The sequence below is a fragment of the Palaemon carinicauda genome, chromosome 37, assembly GCF_036898095.1.
Source record: "Palaemon carinicauda isolate YSFRI2023 chromosome 37, ASM3689809v2, whole genome shotgun sequence".
Classification (NCBI taxonomy): domain Eukaryota; kingdom Metazoa; phylum Arthropoda; class Malacostraca; order Decapoda; family Palaemonidae; genus Palaemon; species Palaemon carinicauda.
Genome location: NC_090761.1, coordinates 64,731,198 through 64,749,414, shown reverse-complemented (window position 1 = coordinate 64,749,414; position 18,217 = coordinate 64,731,198). Strand labels below are relative to the sequence as shown.

Genomic DNA, 18,217 nt, shown 5'->3' with positions numbered 1-18,217 from the left:
GTATACTACTCTAGTGAAATTGCACATACTTAATAATGAGCACATTCATGTTCTTGGTTCTTACCCTTCCAATTACCCTGAATCAATAAATCAATTGTTTGCCTTTCTCTTCAAAAGTCATAAAAAATATACCCTCCCTTAGCCTAATTTGCATTCTTGTACTCTTTTCACAAATTTTTTCTCATGTTACACTTATTTTCAACCTTACAGTTTTGGATAAATATTATATTTCACATATCATCAGTACTTTCTGTTCACCTAGGTCTAATTCTCCATTTTTCCTGTATCTCCCAGTTGCACCCTTACCAATCATCTTTCTAATTTTCCCTTTTCTCTTTTCCCGTACCTCCCAGCCCAGTTGCACCCTTACCAATCCTCTTTCTAATTTTCCATTTTCTCTTTTCCCGTACCTCCCAGCCCAGTTGCACCATTATCAATCATCTCTATCTAATTTTCCCCTTTCTCTTTTCCCGTACTTCCCAGCCCAGTTGCACCCTTACCAATCATCTCTTTCTAATTTTCCCTTTTCTCTTTTCCCGTACCTCCCAGCCCAGTTGCACCATTACCAATCATCTATTTCTAATTTTCCCTTTTCCCGTACCTCCCTTTTGCACCAGCACCAATCATCTCTTATGACTCCATAGTATGAACACCTTACCCTCAAGTTTATCAATAATTGCCATAACCTACAATTTTTCCCTCCTGACCCTTATTGTCCGAGGAAATATAAGTAATAATCTGAACTGGATGGTAACTTTATATATGAAAACTAAACTGTTAAAAGAAGGTTTTTGCCATTTTATCTTCACATTGAACCCTTCGCTTGGTTGAGTTTTTATGTACCGGAATCTATTAGCGTTGTTGATTTTGTTCTTCAGTGCTAGGTAAGTTCTAGTTTCCGCCTGAATATTACCTTCAAGTTCTGGTGAAGATCCCCATTGGCTAGTTTTTTTTTTTTGTTTTTGTTTAGAGTAGATATTACCTTTGACTTATGGCGAAGAGCCCCATTGGCTAGTTTTTTTTTCTAGTTTAGAATAGAAATTACCCTTGACTTATGGCGAAGAGCCCCATTGGCTAGTTTTTTTTTTTAGTTTAGAATAGAAATTACCCTTGACTTATGGCGAAGAGCCCCATTGGCTAGTTTTTTTTTTTTAGTTTAGAATAGAAATTACCCTTGACTTATGGCGAAGAGCCCCATTGGCTAGTTTTTTTTGTTTAGAGTAGATATTACCTTTGACCTATGGTGAAGAGCCCCATTGGCTAGTTTTTTTAAGTTAAGAGTAGATATTACCTTTGACTTATGGCGAAGAGCCCCATTGGATAGTTTTTTTAGTTTAGAGTAGATATTACCTTTGACCTATGGTGAAGAGCCCCATTGGCTAGTTTTTCTTTAGTTTAGAGTGAATATTTGCTTTGATTTCTGGTGAAGAGTTCCATTGGCTAGTTTTTTTATATAGTTTAGAGTTAATAATACTTTTGACATTGGTGAAGAGCTCCATTGGCTAGATTCTTTTAGTTTAGAGTAGATATTACCTTTGACTTCTGTGGAAGAGCCCCATTGCCTAGCTTTTAAACTTTTACCCATAAAGCCGTCTATACCCATGTCCAAGTTACCTTTGTTCTTTTGGTATTGGTTTACTCGATTTCAGAGTTTTAACACCATTGCACAAGTGATTCTCAAACTGACATGACGTAATAAACGAACAAAGCAAAACGGAAAACAAGTAGTTTATTGAAAATACAAACGAACTGATTACATAACATTAACCTTACCTGTATTTTTATTAGTTATCAAAAAGGAACTACGTATCGGTGTAGGCCTAATGAAGATTATGTCCCGGGGCTGGAATATTTTTCCTCTATAAATAACGAAAAAAGGTTATCCAACTAAATATAATTTATCAAAGTATAGTAATTAAATTATAGGCCTGGGAGCTCTCTAATGCATCCAATTAAGGTTGTACTAGTGGCCTTGCCTAATCTCTCTCTCTCTCTCTCTCTCTCTCTCTCTCTCTCTCTCTCTCTCTCTCTCTCTCTCTCTCTCTCTCTCTCTCTCTCTTTATAGTACCATATAGATACTTTATATACACACATATATATATACATATAGGTTTAAATATATGTATTTATGTATATATGTGTGAATATACATTTCATAATACTGTATATGTATGTATATATTATATATATATATATATATATATATATATATATATATATATATATATATATGTGTGTGTGTATATGTATATATGCATTGCATATATGTATATATATATATATATATATGTGTGTGTGTGTGTGTGTGTATTTAGATGTGTATATGTATATATGCATTGTATATATATATATATATATATATATTTATATATTAGACGTCCTCACAGAGAAATCTTAGACATTATTACTTTTGGCAGCTAGTTAGGTTTCAGCTTCTTGAAGGAGAAGGGGAGAAGTGGGAATAGCTTTCCATAGGTGATGCTTTTTTTGGTCTTATCATTATAAAGTTCCCAGCCACTTCAAAAATCCCAGTCACTTTAAAATTTCCAGTCACTTCAAGATTCTGTACATAAATGAATTGGGAATCTTGAAGTGCCTTAAGGTTGATAAGATAGAAGTTTCTGTTTTTTGGTTTTTATTTAAGGAAAGTTACACTTAATTTTGTGCCTTAAGGTTGATAAGATAGAAGTTTCTGTTTTTTGGTTTTTATTTAAGGAAAGTTACACTTAATTTTTAAATTGTTATTGTGCAAAATTGGAGATACAAAAATATAGTAGTTCAATAAAAAAAGAAAATCTTGTTCACGTAGTTCGGCATTGTATGTTTAAATGCGTTGCTTTAGTAAAAAATTTAATTTGAAATAAAAAAAAATAATAATATTTCGAATGAAACATTGTTATTGTTTTAGGATTTATAAGTCCTCATAATGCTCATGACATCAATATTCTTTTTTAATGAGCTCATTTATCTCGATCTGTCACAAAAGCATTGCTATTATCAAATGCTTGGTTCTTGTACGAAAGTTCATTTACACCCAAATATATCAATTTATTATTATTATTATTATTATTATTATTATTATTATTATTATTATTATTATTATTATTATTATTATTACAAGCTAAGCTATAACCCTAGTTGGAAAATCAAGATGATATAAGCCCAAGAGCTCCCACAGGGAAAAAGTGCCCAGTGAGGAAAGGAAACGAGGAAATAAACAAACTACAAGAGAACAAATAAACAATAGAAATTAAGATATTTTAAGAACAGTAACAACATTAGATTAGATCTTTTATAATAGAAACTCCAAAAACTTAAAAAGAAATTTTTTTGAAGAGAAATAAGATAGAACAGCGTGCCTGAGTATACCCTCAAACAAGAGAACTCTAATCCAAGACAATGGAAATCCATGGTACAGAGGCTATGGCGCTACCCAAGACTAAAGAACAATGGTTTGATTTTAGAGTGTCCTATATATATATATATATATATATATATGTATGTATGTATGTATGTATAGACATACACATATATATGTATATATATTTATTTTCATATATGTGTGCGTAGAGAAATGTATTTACATGTGTGTATAATATATATACATATGTATATATATATATATATATATATACATACATACATACATAAATACATCTATATCTCAACATATTTACTTATTGATTTATTTATGAAGAAAAAAAAAGAAGCTGGCAAGAAGAAGGAGCCCTTTTGGCCCTTTTTAAATTTGACTCGATGATGATGGATGCCACTATTACTCAAACTGAAGGGTGGGGATAGAAAAGAAAATTCATTTTCGTTCGGTGTTACACACATATATATTTCAAAGCGCCAAATTACACCTTGCCTCTCTCTTTTGCATAGTAATGGTAGCAAATAAGGGCGTGGGTGGGTATTATATATGTTTATTCTGGTAAAGATTTTATGACTGATTTTTATAGTTTTTTTTTTTTTTGTATACAGTAGTTAATATTGGAGATCATGTGTAGCTTATTTCTATTGAATTTTTTTTTCTCGAAATGGTTTCCGTTTTTAAAAAGTCTACTTTGAAAAAAAAAGGTTTGGTTTCGATGATTATCATTATATGTTGATATTTTTTTTTCACCATTTTCACTCTCTCTCTCTCTCTCTCTCTCTCTCTCTCTCTCTCTCTCTCTCTCTCTCTCTCTCTCTCTCTTTGTTGGTTATGTGTTTAGTAAGGTCTGCTGATATTTATTGGTATGTTACTAGGTAATCGTTGGTGTGTGTATATATTGTAATGCTTCAGGTCGAGAGAGAGAGAGAGAGAGAGAGAGAGAGAGAGAGAGAGAGAGAGAGAGAGAGAGAATTATAACGATGAATAAAAGGGTATAAAGAACAGATGAAATCAGAAATCAGGTAGTTGTGACAAAAGCATGAATACGAGAGAGAGAGAGAGAGAGAGAGAGAGAGAGAGAGAGAGAGAGAGAGAGAGAGAGAGAGTTAGTTTCAATTAAATGGCATTTCAGTAATTTTTGTATTCATATACATAGTTTTTCTTTGAACAATTGCATTGAATATTTTTTTTTTTTGGGGGGGGGGGATTGACTATTGTCTATGAATTTAATAGTGAACTATCATTTTTCGTGTTCAAAATATTTTTTTTTTCTCTGTGCAACAGGCAATCTTGGCTTTCCGAAATTTCATTTTATCCAATTCATCTTTTTTTATAAGTTGGGCATTTGATCAGCTAATTCATAAAAATGTAACCAGCTTTTATATATTCTGGTTGTAAAATTGTTGACACCGTTTTAATATTATGAGAAGAATACTGTACTTGAAAGCATAAGCTTTATAAAATTGTGGTGTTTTCATAAAATTAATTTTAAAAGTTTCCACAACCTAATTAAAGCAATGGCGTTAATAGTTTATGAATATATTTTATACATACATACATACATACATACATACATATATTATTTGAACATAATCTTAAAGCAATTTGGTAAACCTATCATTGCTCACATACATATTATTATTCACGAATGCATGATGAAATTCCATAAACGATCTGTCACAAAAACTCTCCACAATTTATATTTCCCTTTTCTATCTCACTTTGCAAATTCAATCGTCACAATCAGTCTTGCATTTTAACCTCCAGACAAATGGAACGTTGACAACGAAATGGCTCAGGCTTGTCTGTTTGGGGTTGAAATGGAAGAGAGGGAAGGGATGCTGGGGAGGCGTCCTGCTGCCGCCTTCATCTCGTTGCTTTATTCATCGCCAATGACGTCAGTGGAATTCCGAGAAGAAGAATGCGGTATAGGTGTCTCAACGTCACCAGTCTTGGGATATATTTCATTTTTTTTTCACTTTCGTAGGGCGTTGTTGTTGTATTCCTGCAAAGAGACTATATATATATATATATATATATATATATATATATATATATATATATATATATATATATATATATATGTGTGTGTGTGTGTGTATGTATATATACATACATACATGTACTGTATATATATGATGTAAGTCAACATAGTATCGTGTTCAAATAGAGATAAATCTCCACACGAGGTATCATGTTTGATGGCTACCTTGCCTTTCATTTCGATCCGAATGTGTGGTAGAGATTTGTATATATATATATATATATATATATATATATATATATATATATATATATATATATATATATGTATATATATGTATATATATATATATTTCTATATATACATTATATGTGTATTATATATGAGATCGATGGGTATATTAAGGTGTTTTAATAATTTTTGGGAGGACGTTGCAAGCCCTGTGTCTGGCATTAAGGCTCTCGTATAGTGGTAGTGCCTTTATTTACCCCCCCCCCACTTTCTAGCCTTTTACTTTACCGTATTCCCACTTCAAATGTTCCATATTTCTATCCAACATTTTTTTTTACATAGTTCCATGGTCCAGAGGTGATTGTCCTCCCTTGCCCCAGCGCTGGGTCATATGTGTCCAAATTTCATAAATGTAATTCCGAATGATGTTAGATAGTCTTACGTGCCGGTGACATCGGGCATTTTTTAGCAGTCAGGGTTTCCCCCTGAGTAGTAGTTGTCTGCTGAATGTCATCACAGGTTCGAGCACTGGGCTATATAGTTAAAATTCCTAATTTCAGTCCAAGCCAAAACTTTCTCCGATGGATCAGCCAAGCCAGAATTCAGCCAAACCAAAATTTTTCCTGATTGATCAGCCAAGCTAAAACTCACCCCGATTGATGAGATAAGGAAGAATTCAGCCTGATTGATGAGCCAAGCCCAAACTATGCCAATCGAAAATTAATCCTTATTGATCAGCCAAGGAAAAACTCAGCTCGATGGGGCAGTCAAGCCAAAAGAAAGCCTGATTGATGAGCCAAGGAAGAATTCAGCTCAATTAATGAGCTAAGCCAGAATTAACAAGCCAAGCCAAAACTCAGCCAAACCAAAATTTATTCCGATTGATCAGCCAAGACAAAACTAGCCCCGAGTAAGCAGTTAAGCCAAAACTCGGCCAGATTGAGCAGTCAAGCCTGAACTCGGCCAGATTGAGCAGTCAAGCTAAAACTCAGCCCGATTGAGCAGTCTAGCTAATTTAACTCAGCCCGATTGAGCAGTCAAGCCAAAACTCAGCCCGATTGAGCAGTCAAGCAAAAACTCAGCCCAATTGAGCAGTCAAGCCAAAACTCAGCCCAATTGAGCAGTCAAGCCAAATTCAGCCGGTCAGCCAAATTCAGTAGCCAATCCAAAATTCAGCCCAATTGAGCAGCCAAGCCAAAATTCAGCTTGGTTGAGCAGTCAAGCCAAAACTCAGCCCAATTGACCAGCCACACCAAAATTCAACCTGATTGATCAGTCAAACCAAAACCTAGCCCGATTAATCAGCCAAGCCAAAACTCTCCCTGATTGATCAACCAGGCCAAAATTCAGCCCAATTGCTTAACCAGGACTAAACTCAGCCCGATTGATCAGCCAAGCGAGAATTCAGCCAAATTGATGATCCAATCCAAAACTCAGCCAAACCAGAATTTATCCAGATGAATCAGCCAAGCCAAAACTCAGCCCTATTGAGTAGTCAAGTCAAAACTCGGCCTAGTTGATCAGCCAAGGAAGAATTCAGCCTGATTGATGAGCCAAGCCAGAATTCGGCTTGTTTGATGAGCCAAGCCAGAATTTGGCTCGATTGATGAGCCAAACCAAAACTCGGCCAGATTAGAATTTATCCCAATTGATCAGCCACGCCAGAATCAGCCCAATTTATGAGCTAAGCCTAAACTTTTCCTGATATATCAGCCAAGCTAAAACTCGGCCCGATTGAGCAGTCAAGCCAAAACTCACCCGATTGATTAGCCAAGCCAGAATTCAGCACGATTGATGTGCCAAGCCAAAACTTAGCCAAATCAAAAATCATCCCAATTGATCAGCTAAGCCAAAACTTGGCCCGATGGAGCAGTCGAGCCAAATCTCAGCCAGATTGAGCAGTCAAGCCAAAACTCAGCCCAATTGCCCAACCCAGCTAAAATTCAGCCTAATTGATCAACCAAGCCAAAAATCAACTAGATTAATCCGTCAAACCAAAACTCAGCCTGATTGATCAGCCAAGCCAAAACTCTCCCTGATTGATCAACCAAGCTGAAAATCAGCCCAATTAATCAGTCAAACCAAAACTCAGCCCAATTGCCCAACCCAGCTAAAATTCAGCCTAATTGATCAACCAAGCCAAAAATCAACTAGATTAATCCGTCAAACCAAAACTCAGCCTGATTGATCAGCCAAGCCAAAACTCTCCCTGATTGATCAACCAAGCTGAAAATCAGCCCAATTAATCAGTCAAACCAAAACTCAGCCTGATTGATCAGCCAAGCCAAAACTCTCCCTGATTGATCAACCAAGCTGAAAATCAGCCCAATTAATCAGTCAAATCAAAACTCAGCCTGATTGATCAGCCAAGCCAAAACTCTCCCTGATTGATCAACCAAGCTGAAAATCAGCCCAATTAATCAGTCAAACCAAAACTCAGCCTGATTGATCAGCCAAGCCAAAACTCTCCCAGATTGATCAACCAAGCTGAAAATCAGCCCAATTAATCAGTCAAACCAAAACTCAGCCCAATTGCCCAACCCAGCTAAAATTCAGCCTAATTGATCAACCAAGCCAAAAATCAACTAGATTAATCCGTCAAACCAAAACTCAGCCTGATTGATCAGCCAAGCCAAAACTCTCCCTGATTGATCAACCAAGCTGAAAATCAGCCCAATTAATCAGTCAAACCAAAACTCAGCCTGATTGATCAGCCAAGCCAAAACTCTCCCTGATTGATCAACCAAGCTGAAAATCAGCCCAATTAATCAGTCAAATCAAAACTCAGCCTGATTGATCAGCCAAGCCAAAACTCTCCCTGATTGATCAACCAAGCTGAAAATCAGCCCAATTAATCAGTCAAACCAAAACTCAGCCTGATTGATCAGCCAAGCCAAAACTCTCCCAGATTGATCAACCAAGCTGAAAATCAGCCCAATTAATCAGTCAAACCAAAACTCAGCCCAATTGCCCAACCCAGCTAAAATTCAGCCTAATTGATCAACCAAGCCAAAAATCAACTAGATTAATCCGTCAAACCAAAACTCAGCCTGATTGATCAGCCAAGCCAAAAATCTCCCTGATTGATCAACCAAGCTGAAAATCAGCCCAATTAATCAGTCAAACCAAAACTCAGTCTGATTGATCAGCCAAGCCAAAACTCTCCCAGATTGATCAACCAAGCTGAAAATCAGCCCAATTAATCAGTCAAACCAAAACTCAGCCCAATTGCCCAACCCAGCTAAAATTCAGCCTAATTGATCAACCAAGCCAAAAATCAACTAGATTAATCCGTCAAACCAAAACTCAGCCTGATTGATCAGCCAAGCCAAAACTCTCCCTGATTGATCAACCAAGCTGAAAATCAGCCCAATTAATCAGTCAAACCAAAACTCAGCCCGATTGATCAGCCAAGCCAAAACTCTCCCTGATTGATCAACCAAGCTGAAAATCAGCCCAATTAATCAGTCAAACCAAAACTCAGCCCGATTGATCAGCCAAGCCAAAACTCTCCCTGATTGATCAACCAAGCTGAAAATCAGCCCAATTAATCAGTTAAACCAAAACTCAGCCCGATTGATCAGCCAAGCCAAAACTCTCCCTGATTGATCAACCAAGCTGAAAATCAGCCCAATTAATCAGTCAAACCAAAACTCAGCCTGATTGATCAGCCAAGCCAAAACTCTCCCTGATTGATCAACCAAGCTGAAAATCAGCCCAATTAATCAGTCAAACCAAAACTCAGCCCGATTGATCAGCCAAGCCAAAACTCTCCCTGATTGATCAACCAAGCTGAAAATCAGCCCAATTAATCAGTCAAACCAAAACTCAGCCTGATTGATCAGCCAAGCCAAAACTCTCCCTGATTGATCAACCAAGCTGAAAATCAGCCCAATTAATCAGTCAAACCAAAACTCAGCCCGATTGATCAGCCAAGCCAAAACTCTCCCTGATTGATCAACCAAGCTGAAAATCAGCCCAATTAATCAGTCAAACCAAAACTCAGCCCAATTGCCCAACCCAGCTAAAATTCAGCCTAATTGATCAACCAAGCCAAAAAACAACTAGATTAATCCGTCAAACCAAAACTCAGCCTGATTGATCAGCCAAGCCAAAACTCTCCCTGATTGATCAACCAAGCTGAAAATCAGCCCAATTAATCAGTCAAACCAAAACTCAGCCTGATTGATCAGCCAAGCCAAAACTCAGCCTGATTGATCAGCCAAGCCAAAACTCTCCCTGATTGATCAACCAAGCTGAAAATCAGCCCAATTAATCAGTCAAACCAAAACTCAGCCCAATTGCCCAACCCAGCTAAAATTCAGCCTAATTGATCAACCAAGCCAAAAATCAACTAGATTAATCCGTCAAACCAAAACTCAGCCTGATTGATCAGCCAAGCCAAAACTCTCCCTGATTGATCAACCAAGCTGAAAATCAGCCCAATTAATCAGTCAAACCAAAACTCAGCCCGATTGATCAGCCAAGCCAAAACTCTCCCTGATTGATCAACCAAGCTGAAAATCAGCCCAATTAATCAGTCAAACCAAAACTCAGCCTGATTGATCAGCCAAGCCAAAACTCTCCCAGATTGATCAACCAAGCTGAAAATCAGCCCAATTAATCAGTCAAACCAAAACTCAGCCCAATTGCCCAACCCAGCTAAAATTCAGCCTAATTGATCAACCAAGCCAAAAATCAACTAGATTAATCCGTCAAACCAAAACTCAGCCTGATTGATCAGCCAACCCAAAACTCTCCCTGATTGATCAACCAAGCTGAAAATCAGCCCAATTAATCAGTCAAACCAAAACTCAGCCTGATTGATCAGCCAAGCCAAAACTCTCCCAGATTGATCAACCAAGCTGAAAATCAGCCCAATTAATCAGTCAAACCAAAACTCAGCCCAATTGCCCAACCCAGCTAAAATTCAGCCTAATTGATCAACCAAGCCAAAAATCAACTAGATTAATCCGTCAAACCAAAACTCAGCCTGATTGATCAGCCAAGCCAAAACTCTCCCTGATTGATCAACCAAGCTGAAAATCAGCCCAATTAATCAGTCAAACCAAAACTCAGCCCGATTGATCAGCCAAGCCAAAACTCTCCCTGATTGATCAACCAAGCTGAAAATCAGCCCAATTAATCAGTCAAACCAAAACTCAGCCCGATTGATCAACCAAGCCAAAACTCTCCCTGATTGATCAACCAAGCTGAAAATCAGCCCAATTAATCAGTCAAACCAAAACTCAGCCCGATTGATCAGCCAAGCCAAAACTCTCCCTGATTGATCAACCAAGCTGAAAATCAGCCCAATTAATCAGTCAAACCAAAACTCAGCCCGATTGATCAGCCAAGCCAAAACTCTCCCTGATTGATCAACCAAGCTGAAAATCAGCCCAATTAATCAGTCAAACCAAAACTCAGCCTGATTGATCAGCCAAGCCAAAACTCTCCCTGATTGATCAACCAAGCTGAAAATCAGCCCAATTAATCAGTCAAACCAAAACTCAGCCTGATTGATCAGCCAAGCCAAAACTCTCCCTGATTGATCAACCAAGCTGAAAATCAGCCCAATTAATCAGTCAAACCAAAACTCAGCCTGATTGATCAACCAAGCCAAAACTCTCCCAGATTGATCAACCAAGCTGAAAATCAGCCCAATTAATCAGTCAAACCAAAACTCAGCCCAATTGCCCAACCCAGCTAAAATTCAGCCTAATTGATCAACCAAGCCAAAAATCAACTAGATTAATCCGTCAAACCAAAACTCAGCCTGATTGATCAGCCAAGCCAAAACTCTCCCTGATTGATCAACCAAGCTGAAAATCAGCCCAATTAATCAGTCAAACCAAAACTCAGCCTGATTGATCAGCCAAGCCAAAACTCTCCCTGATTGATCAACCAAGCTGAAAATCAGCCCAATTAATCAGTCAAACCAAAACTCAGCCTGATTGATCAGCCAAGCCAAAACTCTCCCTGATTGATCAACCAAGCTGAAAATCAGCCCAATTAATCAGTCAAACCAAAACAGCCTGATTGATCAGCCAAGCCAAAACTCTCCCTGATTGATCAACCAAGCTGAAAATCAGCCCAATTAATCAGTCAAACCAAAACTCAGCCCAATTGATCAACCAAGCCAAAACTCAGGCCAATGATCAGACAAGCCAAAACTCGGCCTAATTGATCAGCGAAGCCAGAATTCAGCCGATTGATCATCCCGTTTGATCAGCCGAGCCAAAACTGAGCTCGATATAGCAGCTAAACCGTAACTCAGCCCAATTGATTAGCCAAGCCACATATCTACTTGATTGATTAGCCAAGCTAAAACTCGGCCCGATCGATGAGCCAAGCCAAAATACAGCCTGATTGATTAACTAGACGAAAACTCAGCCTGATTGATCAGCCAAGCCAAAACTGACAAGAGAACAATGGTTATGCCGTTAGAGTGATATTTTGTCTTTGACCCTTTTAAAATTTAGGAAATAATTGAAGAAAAAAAATGGAAAGGGATGTACGTAGAGGAGAGTGAAAGTCAGAAAAAAAAAATCTGATAGTAGCAGTGCAACATGGCTGCTCGTTAGAAAAAATATATATATATTTTTTGCGGGGTGCCAGTTTACACGAAATTTCCGGAGGGCCATTATAGTCCTTTGTACATTACATCAAGTTGTTCGAGGGTTATCGACATTGTTAGCTTTGCAAACATTGTTTTTTTTTTTTTTTTTTTTTTTTTTTTTTTTTTTTTTTTTTTTTTTTTTTTTTTTTTTTTTTGAAATACGCTTTGGGGACCATCGGGTGTAGCGAGAGATCTTTTAGGCTGGGGAGATTTCCCCGGATGTTATGATATCCGGATGAAGGATTTGCGTGAATGATAGAAATAGGCCTCGATGCCAGTCCTATATTTTTTCTGTTTAATGTTTCATTTTAATGTATTTTCTTCATGAAGTCCTTGCATGAATGTGGTTTATGTGGGTAAATATAAAATAAATATATATATATATATATATATATATATATATATATATATATATATTATATTATATTTATATCTATATATCTATATCTGTATCTATATCTTTCCGGTCGCGCTCGGCGCTCCCTGTCCCTGGGGCAGGAGGGAGAGGATTTAGTCATACCCGGGTGAGAATGGGGTGCTTGTGTGTGTGTGTGTGTGTTTTTTTTTTTTTTTTTTAAATATTTAGTCGTCATTCTTGACGGACAATTCACTATTTTTAAATAAATTTTAATAATCCGTCTCCTAAGGAGTTATTTTATTATTTGATAGGAAACGGGGAACAGATTCCCCTTTTTATTGACATTCTATAATCCTTCATACATTTTTTATAAGTAGATAAGTGCATAAGTCCTCTAGGGTTTACCCTCTCTAAGACACAGCACTTGATCTCTAGAAGGTCTTGGTTGGCTTGGATTGGAATGAGTGTTTAAATATGACGATACAAAATGGCTATTGTCATAGATGAAGCTTTTGAATATATCTCCTAAATTTGGTATAAATTAACTGTAAACAACCATAATGAACTAAGGAGTATAGTTTTAACTACTGTGCAATCCTTTACTCTGAGTTCTTAGAATCCCCACAAAAAGATTTTTATATGCTGTTAAGAAACAATATGCATATTTTTTTTCCTATTAGAATATTGGTTGACGTAAAACAATAGAACATCAAAAATATATTTTTATATAATATTGAGAACCAATATGTATATTTTTTCCCAATTTAAATATTTCTTGATATGAAGTAATAGAACACCCAGTGTTTCATTTGATGTATGATACACTTTATACATTCCACGAAAGTTTGCTCACCTCTGTGTACCCAACAATGACGTCTGTAGCGCGGCAGTTTATCTCCGTCAGGATTGTCCTAGCGGCCAGAGCTGCCTGGGTGCAGGAGAGATGCTGGGCCTCCTTCGGATGGCAAGGGGTCATTCGGAAGTAGATGTAAAGCTCATCTGGACAGAGGCCTTTGTTGCGTCTTACCTGTATTGACGATATGGGATTAATTTAGAGCAGCGTTTTTTTTTTCTTTTGTTATTGTTTTTGTCGTGGTACAGGAGTTGATGTTGCGTGCAGGCCTACTTACTCTGGTTATCCTTTGCAGGATTAATTTTTTGTATATCATTTATGGAAGTTTAAACACTCTCTCTCTCTCTCTCTCTCTCTCTCTCTCTCTCTCTCTCTCTCTCTCTCTCTCTCTCTCTCTCTCTCTCTCTCTCTCTCTCTATATATATATATATATATATATATATATGTATATATATATACACGTATTAATATTTATATATGTATGTATATGTATAAATATATTTATTTATATATATTTATATATACACATGTATTAATATGTATATATATATAAATATATTTGTTTATATATATTTATTTTTATATCTATATATATATGTGTGTGTGTATATATATATTCAAGAGAATATAGGTTAGGTTTTTTATGCTTCACATTACATATTGAACATTATAAAAAGATATTGGGGTATATTTTGACCAGAAAAAGTCTTACCATTGATTGGGCCATTGACTTAAGAGAATATTTGAAGAATGGCCACTCGCTGTAGTTTTCAACCTGCTGGCTATCAATTGTCTCGACCAGTGACTTGGCTAGTTTGTGGTAATCTTTGTGACTTTTGAAAGGAGATTTCTTCTTCATCTGTTGGAAGAATTCTTCAAGGCTCCAAGCCTGGAGGTGCAAGGGGAATAGATAAGAAACAAAACATCTCAGTAATTGGGTGTTGTGGAGTAAAAGGATTTTTAATGTTTGCAGTTAAGTGAAATTTAGCTCTGTAAACTTATTTCCCATTTTTATTTATTATTCTCTGTTTTCCATAATTAGTATGACTAAAAATTTAGATCTTATTGACTTATGATTTATAACTATTGAACTATTGATTTGGTGGTTCTCAGAGCTTGGCGAGATATTTACATAATATATGATTGGGAGTTATTTTTCAAGTTAATTTGGTGTACAGATCCATAGTATTGTCTTTTCCATAGTGTAGTAACCTTATGACAGATATCCAATTACATATGTGTAAAGAACCTTGAGCCTGGACAATTTTCCTCTATTTAGATTAGTGATTTTATTATGCTCACAACCTATTTCAAAATATAATAAAGAAAAGCTGATATCTCCTTTCATCATTTTGTCAAAAGTTTTGTTTATAAATCACATATAAAGAAAAAAGGCAAAAAGAAAAAAAAAAGAGAATTAAGGTGTCTTTCATTATTTTGTCAAAAGTTTTGTGTATAGATCACATATAAAGAAAAAAGGTAAACAAAGAGATTTAAGGTATCTTTCATCATTTTGGGAAAAGTTTCTTGCGTAAATGACATATATAGAAAAATGGTAAAAATAGAGATGGTGTAAGAAGCATTACCTGATTTCTCCAAGCCTTTGCAGCATAGTAAATAGGCGTTGCCATCCCGTAGTTTGGCCAGTCAATGGGTTTCTTTTTGGGGATGGATAGAATTTTTGGAGTCGATGCGTTGGCCAAGTCTTGGTATGGGAGGGGCCACATTGGCAAGCCATGAGTATACCAGTGGTGCTTGCTTGTGTCCAGCTGTTCCACGTCATTGACTGCCCAGTACTTGTTATTCACTACATCCTATAATTACAGACATTCTCATGAAACAGGTAAGAATCAGTGCATAATCAATTCTAAAGTTTAAGAAGTACGTCATTTTGGAAAAGTAATTTACCTAATGATTAAATTTTGGTTCCCTGAAACATATTGATAACGTGAGAAGTACTTTTATTCAGCCCTTTAGTATATTGTAAGTACTTTTATTTAGCCCTTTAGTATATTGTAAGGTGAATATATTCTTAGGGGATAGGGTTTGGCTAGTAATAGTGAGAAGGTGGCTATACTAGTGCTATTAAAAAGAAAACGAGTTTACGCTCTTGTAGTATATTTGTTATAGTGATGAAAATTTCTCATGAATGAATGGATAGAAAGCTTGTTAGGAGTTCTCAACGAAACAGAATTTCTAAGCCTTGAGATCTCTTCTTAAACCTGTATATATATATTTTTTTGTAAATTTGATTTAACTTTAAAGAACTTTTTTAGTCTCTTACTGGTGCATCCCCAGAATACCATCGTGGCTATACTAGTGCTATTAAAAAGAAAACGAGTTTACGCTCTTGTAGTATATTTGTTATAGTGATGAAAATTTCTCATGAATGAATGGATAGAAAGCTTGTTAGGAGTTCTCAACGAAACAGAATTTCTAAGCCTTGAGATCTCTCCTTAAACCTGTATATATATATTTTTTAAAATTTGATTTAACTTTAACCCTTTCACTGCGAGTGGTGAATTCAACAAAGCCTCTGATATAGCAGTCTTTCAAGACTGTACAAACTCTAGTTTGTTGATATTTATGGAAAAGTTCTTTTCAAGGGCTTTCCAATGAATAGCAATTTCTATAATTTGATTGATTTCGAAAGATATTTTCCTTTTTAAAATTTTGACAAAGTCATCAATGGCAGTGAAAGGGTTAAAGAACTTTTTTAGTCTCTTACCGGTGCATCCCCAGAATACCATCGTGGTGCGCTTTCAAAGCCATCTCGATGCAAGTTGAAGATTGCAAATTGTTTGCGAATGCCATCCAGGTCAACATGCGATACTCCCACTTGGCACAAATGTCTGAGCACTGATTCTCGGACTGTGGACTTGCGCTTGGAATCAACAAATCTGGAATCATGTAGTTTTTTAAACAGTTGTTTTTGTGATTGATTTCATGTCTTCAATTGAGGAAAACGTAAGGCTCTTCTTTATTGAAACATTCTTTAGACTATTATATTAGGGGCAGATGATGATACTCACATGGAAAGTTGTGGCCGTCTCCAAACATTTATAACTTTTTTATATTTTTAGTTATTTATGCACATTTGAAGTTTTGGTAAATTATATCCAATACCTAATGAACATTGTTACTACAACATAATGAACATATTTATAAAAATATTAAGAATATTGGTAAATTTTTAAGTCTAATAAACAAAGATGGTGTGGCTTTGCGGCCGTGTCTGTAAAGAGCTTGTGTATCCCAAAAAATTAAGGATTTGTGAGAAGTCACGTTCATTTAAATGTTTTATGTTTTGTGATCTGAAGGCTAATGTTTCATACCTATATTTACGACTTGAATTTAAGATTAATATTGTGTGAAAATAAACACCTTAGTATTTTCAATTGGTTTCAGTGCTACGTTTCCAAATCATGTTTAGCACCCTCTTGTTTCACTTGCTCTCAGGAAAAGAAGGTACTGACAATTTAAAGTTAAAGTCCGTTACTGTGTTGGAATAAAATCTAAGAACACTCACTACGTTCAGTTCTGAATTCTATGGACTTTGGATCTAATTCCAGTGATAAATTATCATTCTTTCACGCTCTCGGAAAGTAATATATGTAATAAATTCATTTTGAAAAAAAAAAATAATTTGCTTATTTTGGATTTGGATTGGGCTGGCTAGGTTACCTCTACCTATTTTAGTAATGATGATAAGGATTTGAAGGGCTGCAGGAATCACATGCCAATCCACTTTTTTTAATTATTCATTGAATTGGATTACCGTTTGTTTTTAAGTTTAGCGTAGGTTAGATAGGTTTTTTATTTTTGTTAAAAAATATTATTATTATTATTATTATTATTGTTATTATTATTATTATTATTATTATTATTATTATTATTATTACTACTACTATTATTATTGTTATAATTATTGTTATTATTATTATTATTATGATTATTATTATTGTTATTATTATTATTACTTAGTAAGCTATAACCCTAGTTTGAAAAGCAGGATGCTTTAAGCCCAGGGGCTCCAACATGGAAAATAGCCCTGTGAGGAAAGGAAACAAGGTAAAATAAAATATTTTAAGATTAACAACATTAAAATAAATAATTCCTATATAAACTATAAAAACTTTAACCAAACAAGAAGAAGAGAAATAAGATAGAATAGTGTGATAGAATAGGCTTTCTTTGTTGCCCCATTTCTGTGTTTATAAAGCCTTAAGGATATGAGGAAATGTCGATTGTACTTACTTTATTGTGCTGCACATGGTCTCCGGATCCAACGAAGGTGTCCGAATCAAAGGGGGTTGAATGACGAAGCCCAGTGCAAGCTGTATGGCGATGCACAGAGCCAGTGCTATTGTTATTGTCCCCATTTTCAGTGATCTGAAATGAAACGATTATTGTGCGTTATTAGGGAATAAATCAAATACGTTATAACGCCGAAAAGATTAAAAATTTGGATAGTAGGTTGGAGGTAGTGTATTGGCCAGGGCACCAGCCACCCGTTGAGATACTACAGCTAGAGAGTTATGGGGTCTTTTGATTGGCCAGACAGTATTACATTGGATGATTCTCTCTGGTTATGGTTCATTTTCCCTTTGCCCACCCCCACACTGAATAGTACGGCCTATTCTTTACATATTCTCCTCTGTCCTCATACACCTGACAACACAGATTACCAAACAATTCTTCTTCACTCGAGTTACTGCACAGTAATTGTTCAGTGGCCACCTTCCTCTTGGTAAGGGTAGAGGAGACTCTCTAGCTATGGTTAGCAGCTCTTCTAG

The 18,217-nt window shown here is 35.9% G+C and overlaps 1 protein-coding gene and 1 long non-coding RNA gene across 3 annotated transcripts in view; one reads left to right on the top strand and one right to left on the bottom strand.

Annotated features, from left to right (window-relative positions):
• Positions 1 to 18,217, top strand: part of LOC137629411 (uncharacterized) — a 330,089-nt gene that overhangs the window by 18,359 nt on the left and 293,513 nt on the right. The window lies entirely within an intron of this gene.
• LOC137629164 (uncharacterized) overlaps positions 4,927 to 18,217 on the bottom strand; it is a 98,944-nt gene continuing 85,653 nt past the window's right edge. For both annotated transcript variants that reach the window (XM_068360428.1, XM_068360427.1), the window contains exons 2-7: positions 17,679 to 17,813; positions 16,150 to 16,321; positions 15,008 to 15,235; positions 14,134 to 14,310; positions 13,422 to 13,595; positions 4,927 to 5,381 (exon numbers count right to left, since the gene is read on the bottom strand). In XM_068360428.1, coding sequence (XP_068216529.1) covers positions 5,352 to 5,381; positions 13,422 to 13,595; positions 14,134 to 14,310; positions 15,008 to 15,235; positions 16,150 to 16,321; positions 17,679 to 17,803 — 906 coding nt within the window. In that variant the 5' untranslated portion in view covers positions 17,804 to 17,813 and the 3' untranslated portion in view covers positions 4,927 to 5,351. The remainder of the gene's footprint in view (positions 5,382 to 13,421; positions 13,596 to 14,133; positions 14,311 to 15,007; positions 15,236 to 16,149; positions 16,322 to 17,678; positions 17,814 to 18,217) is intronic.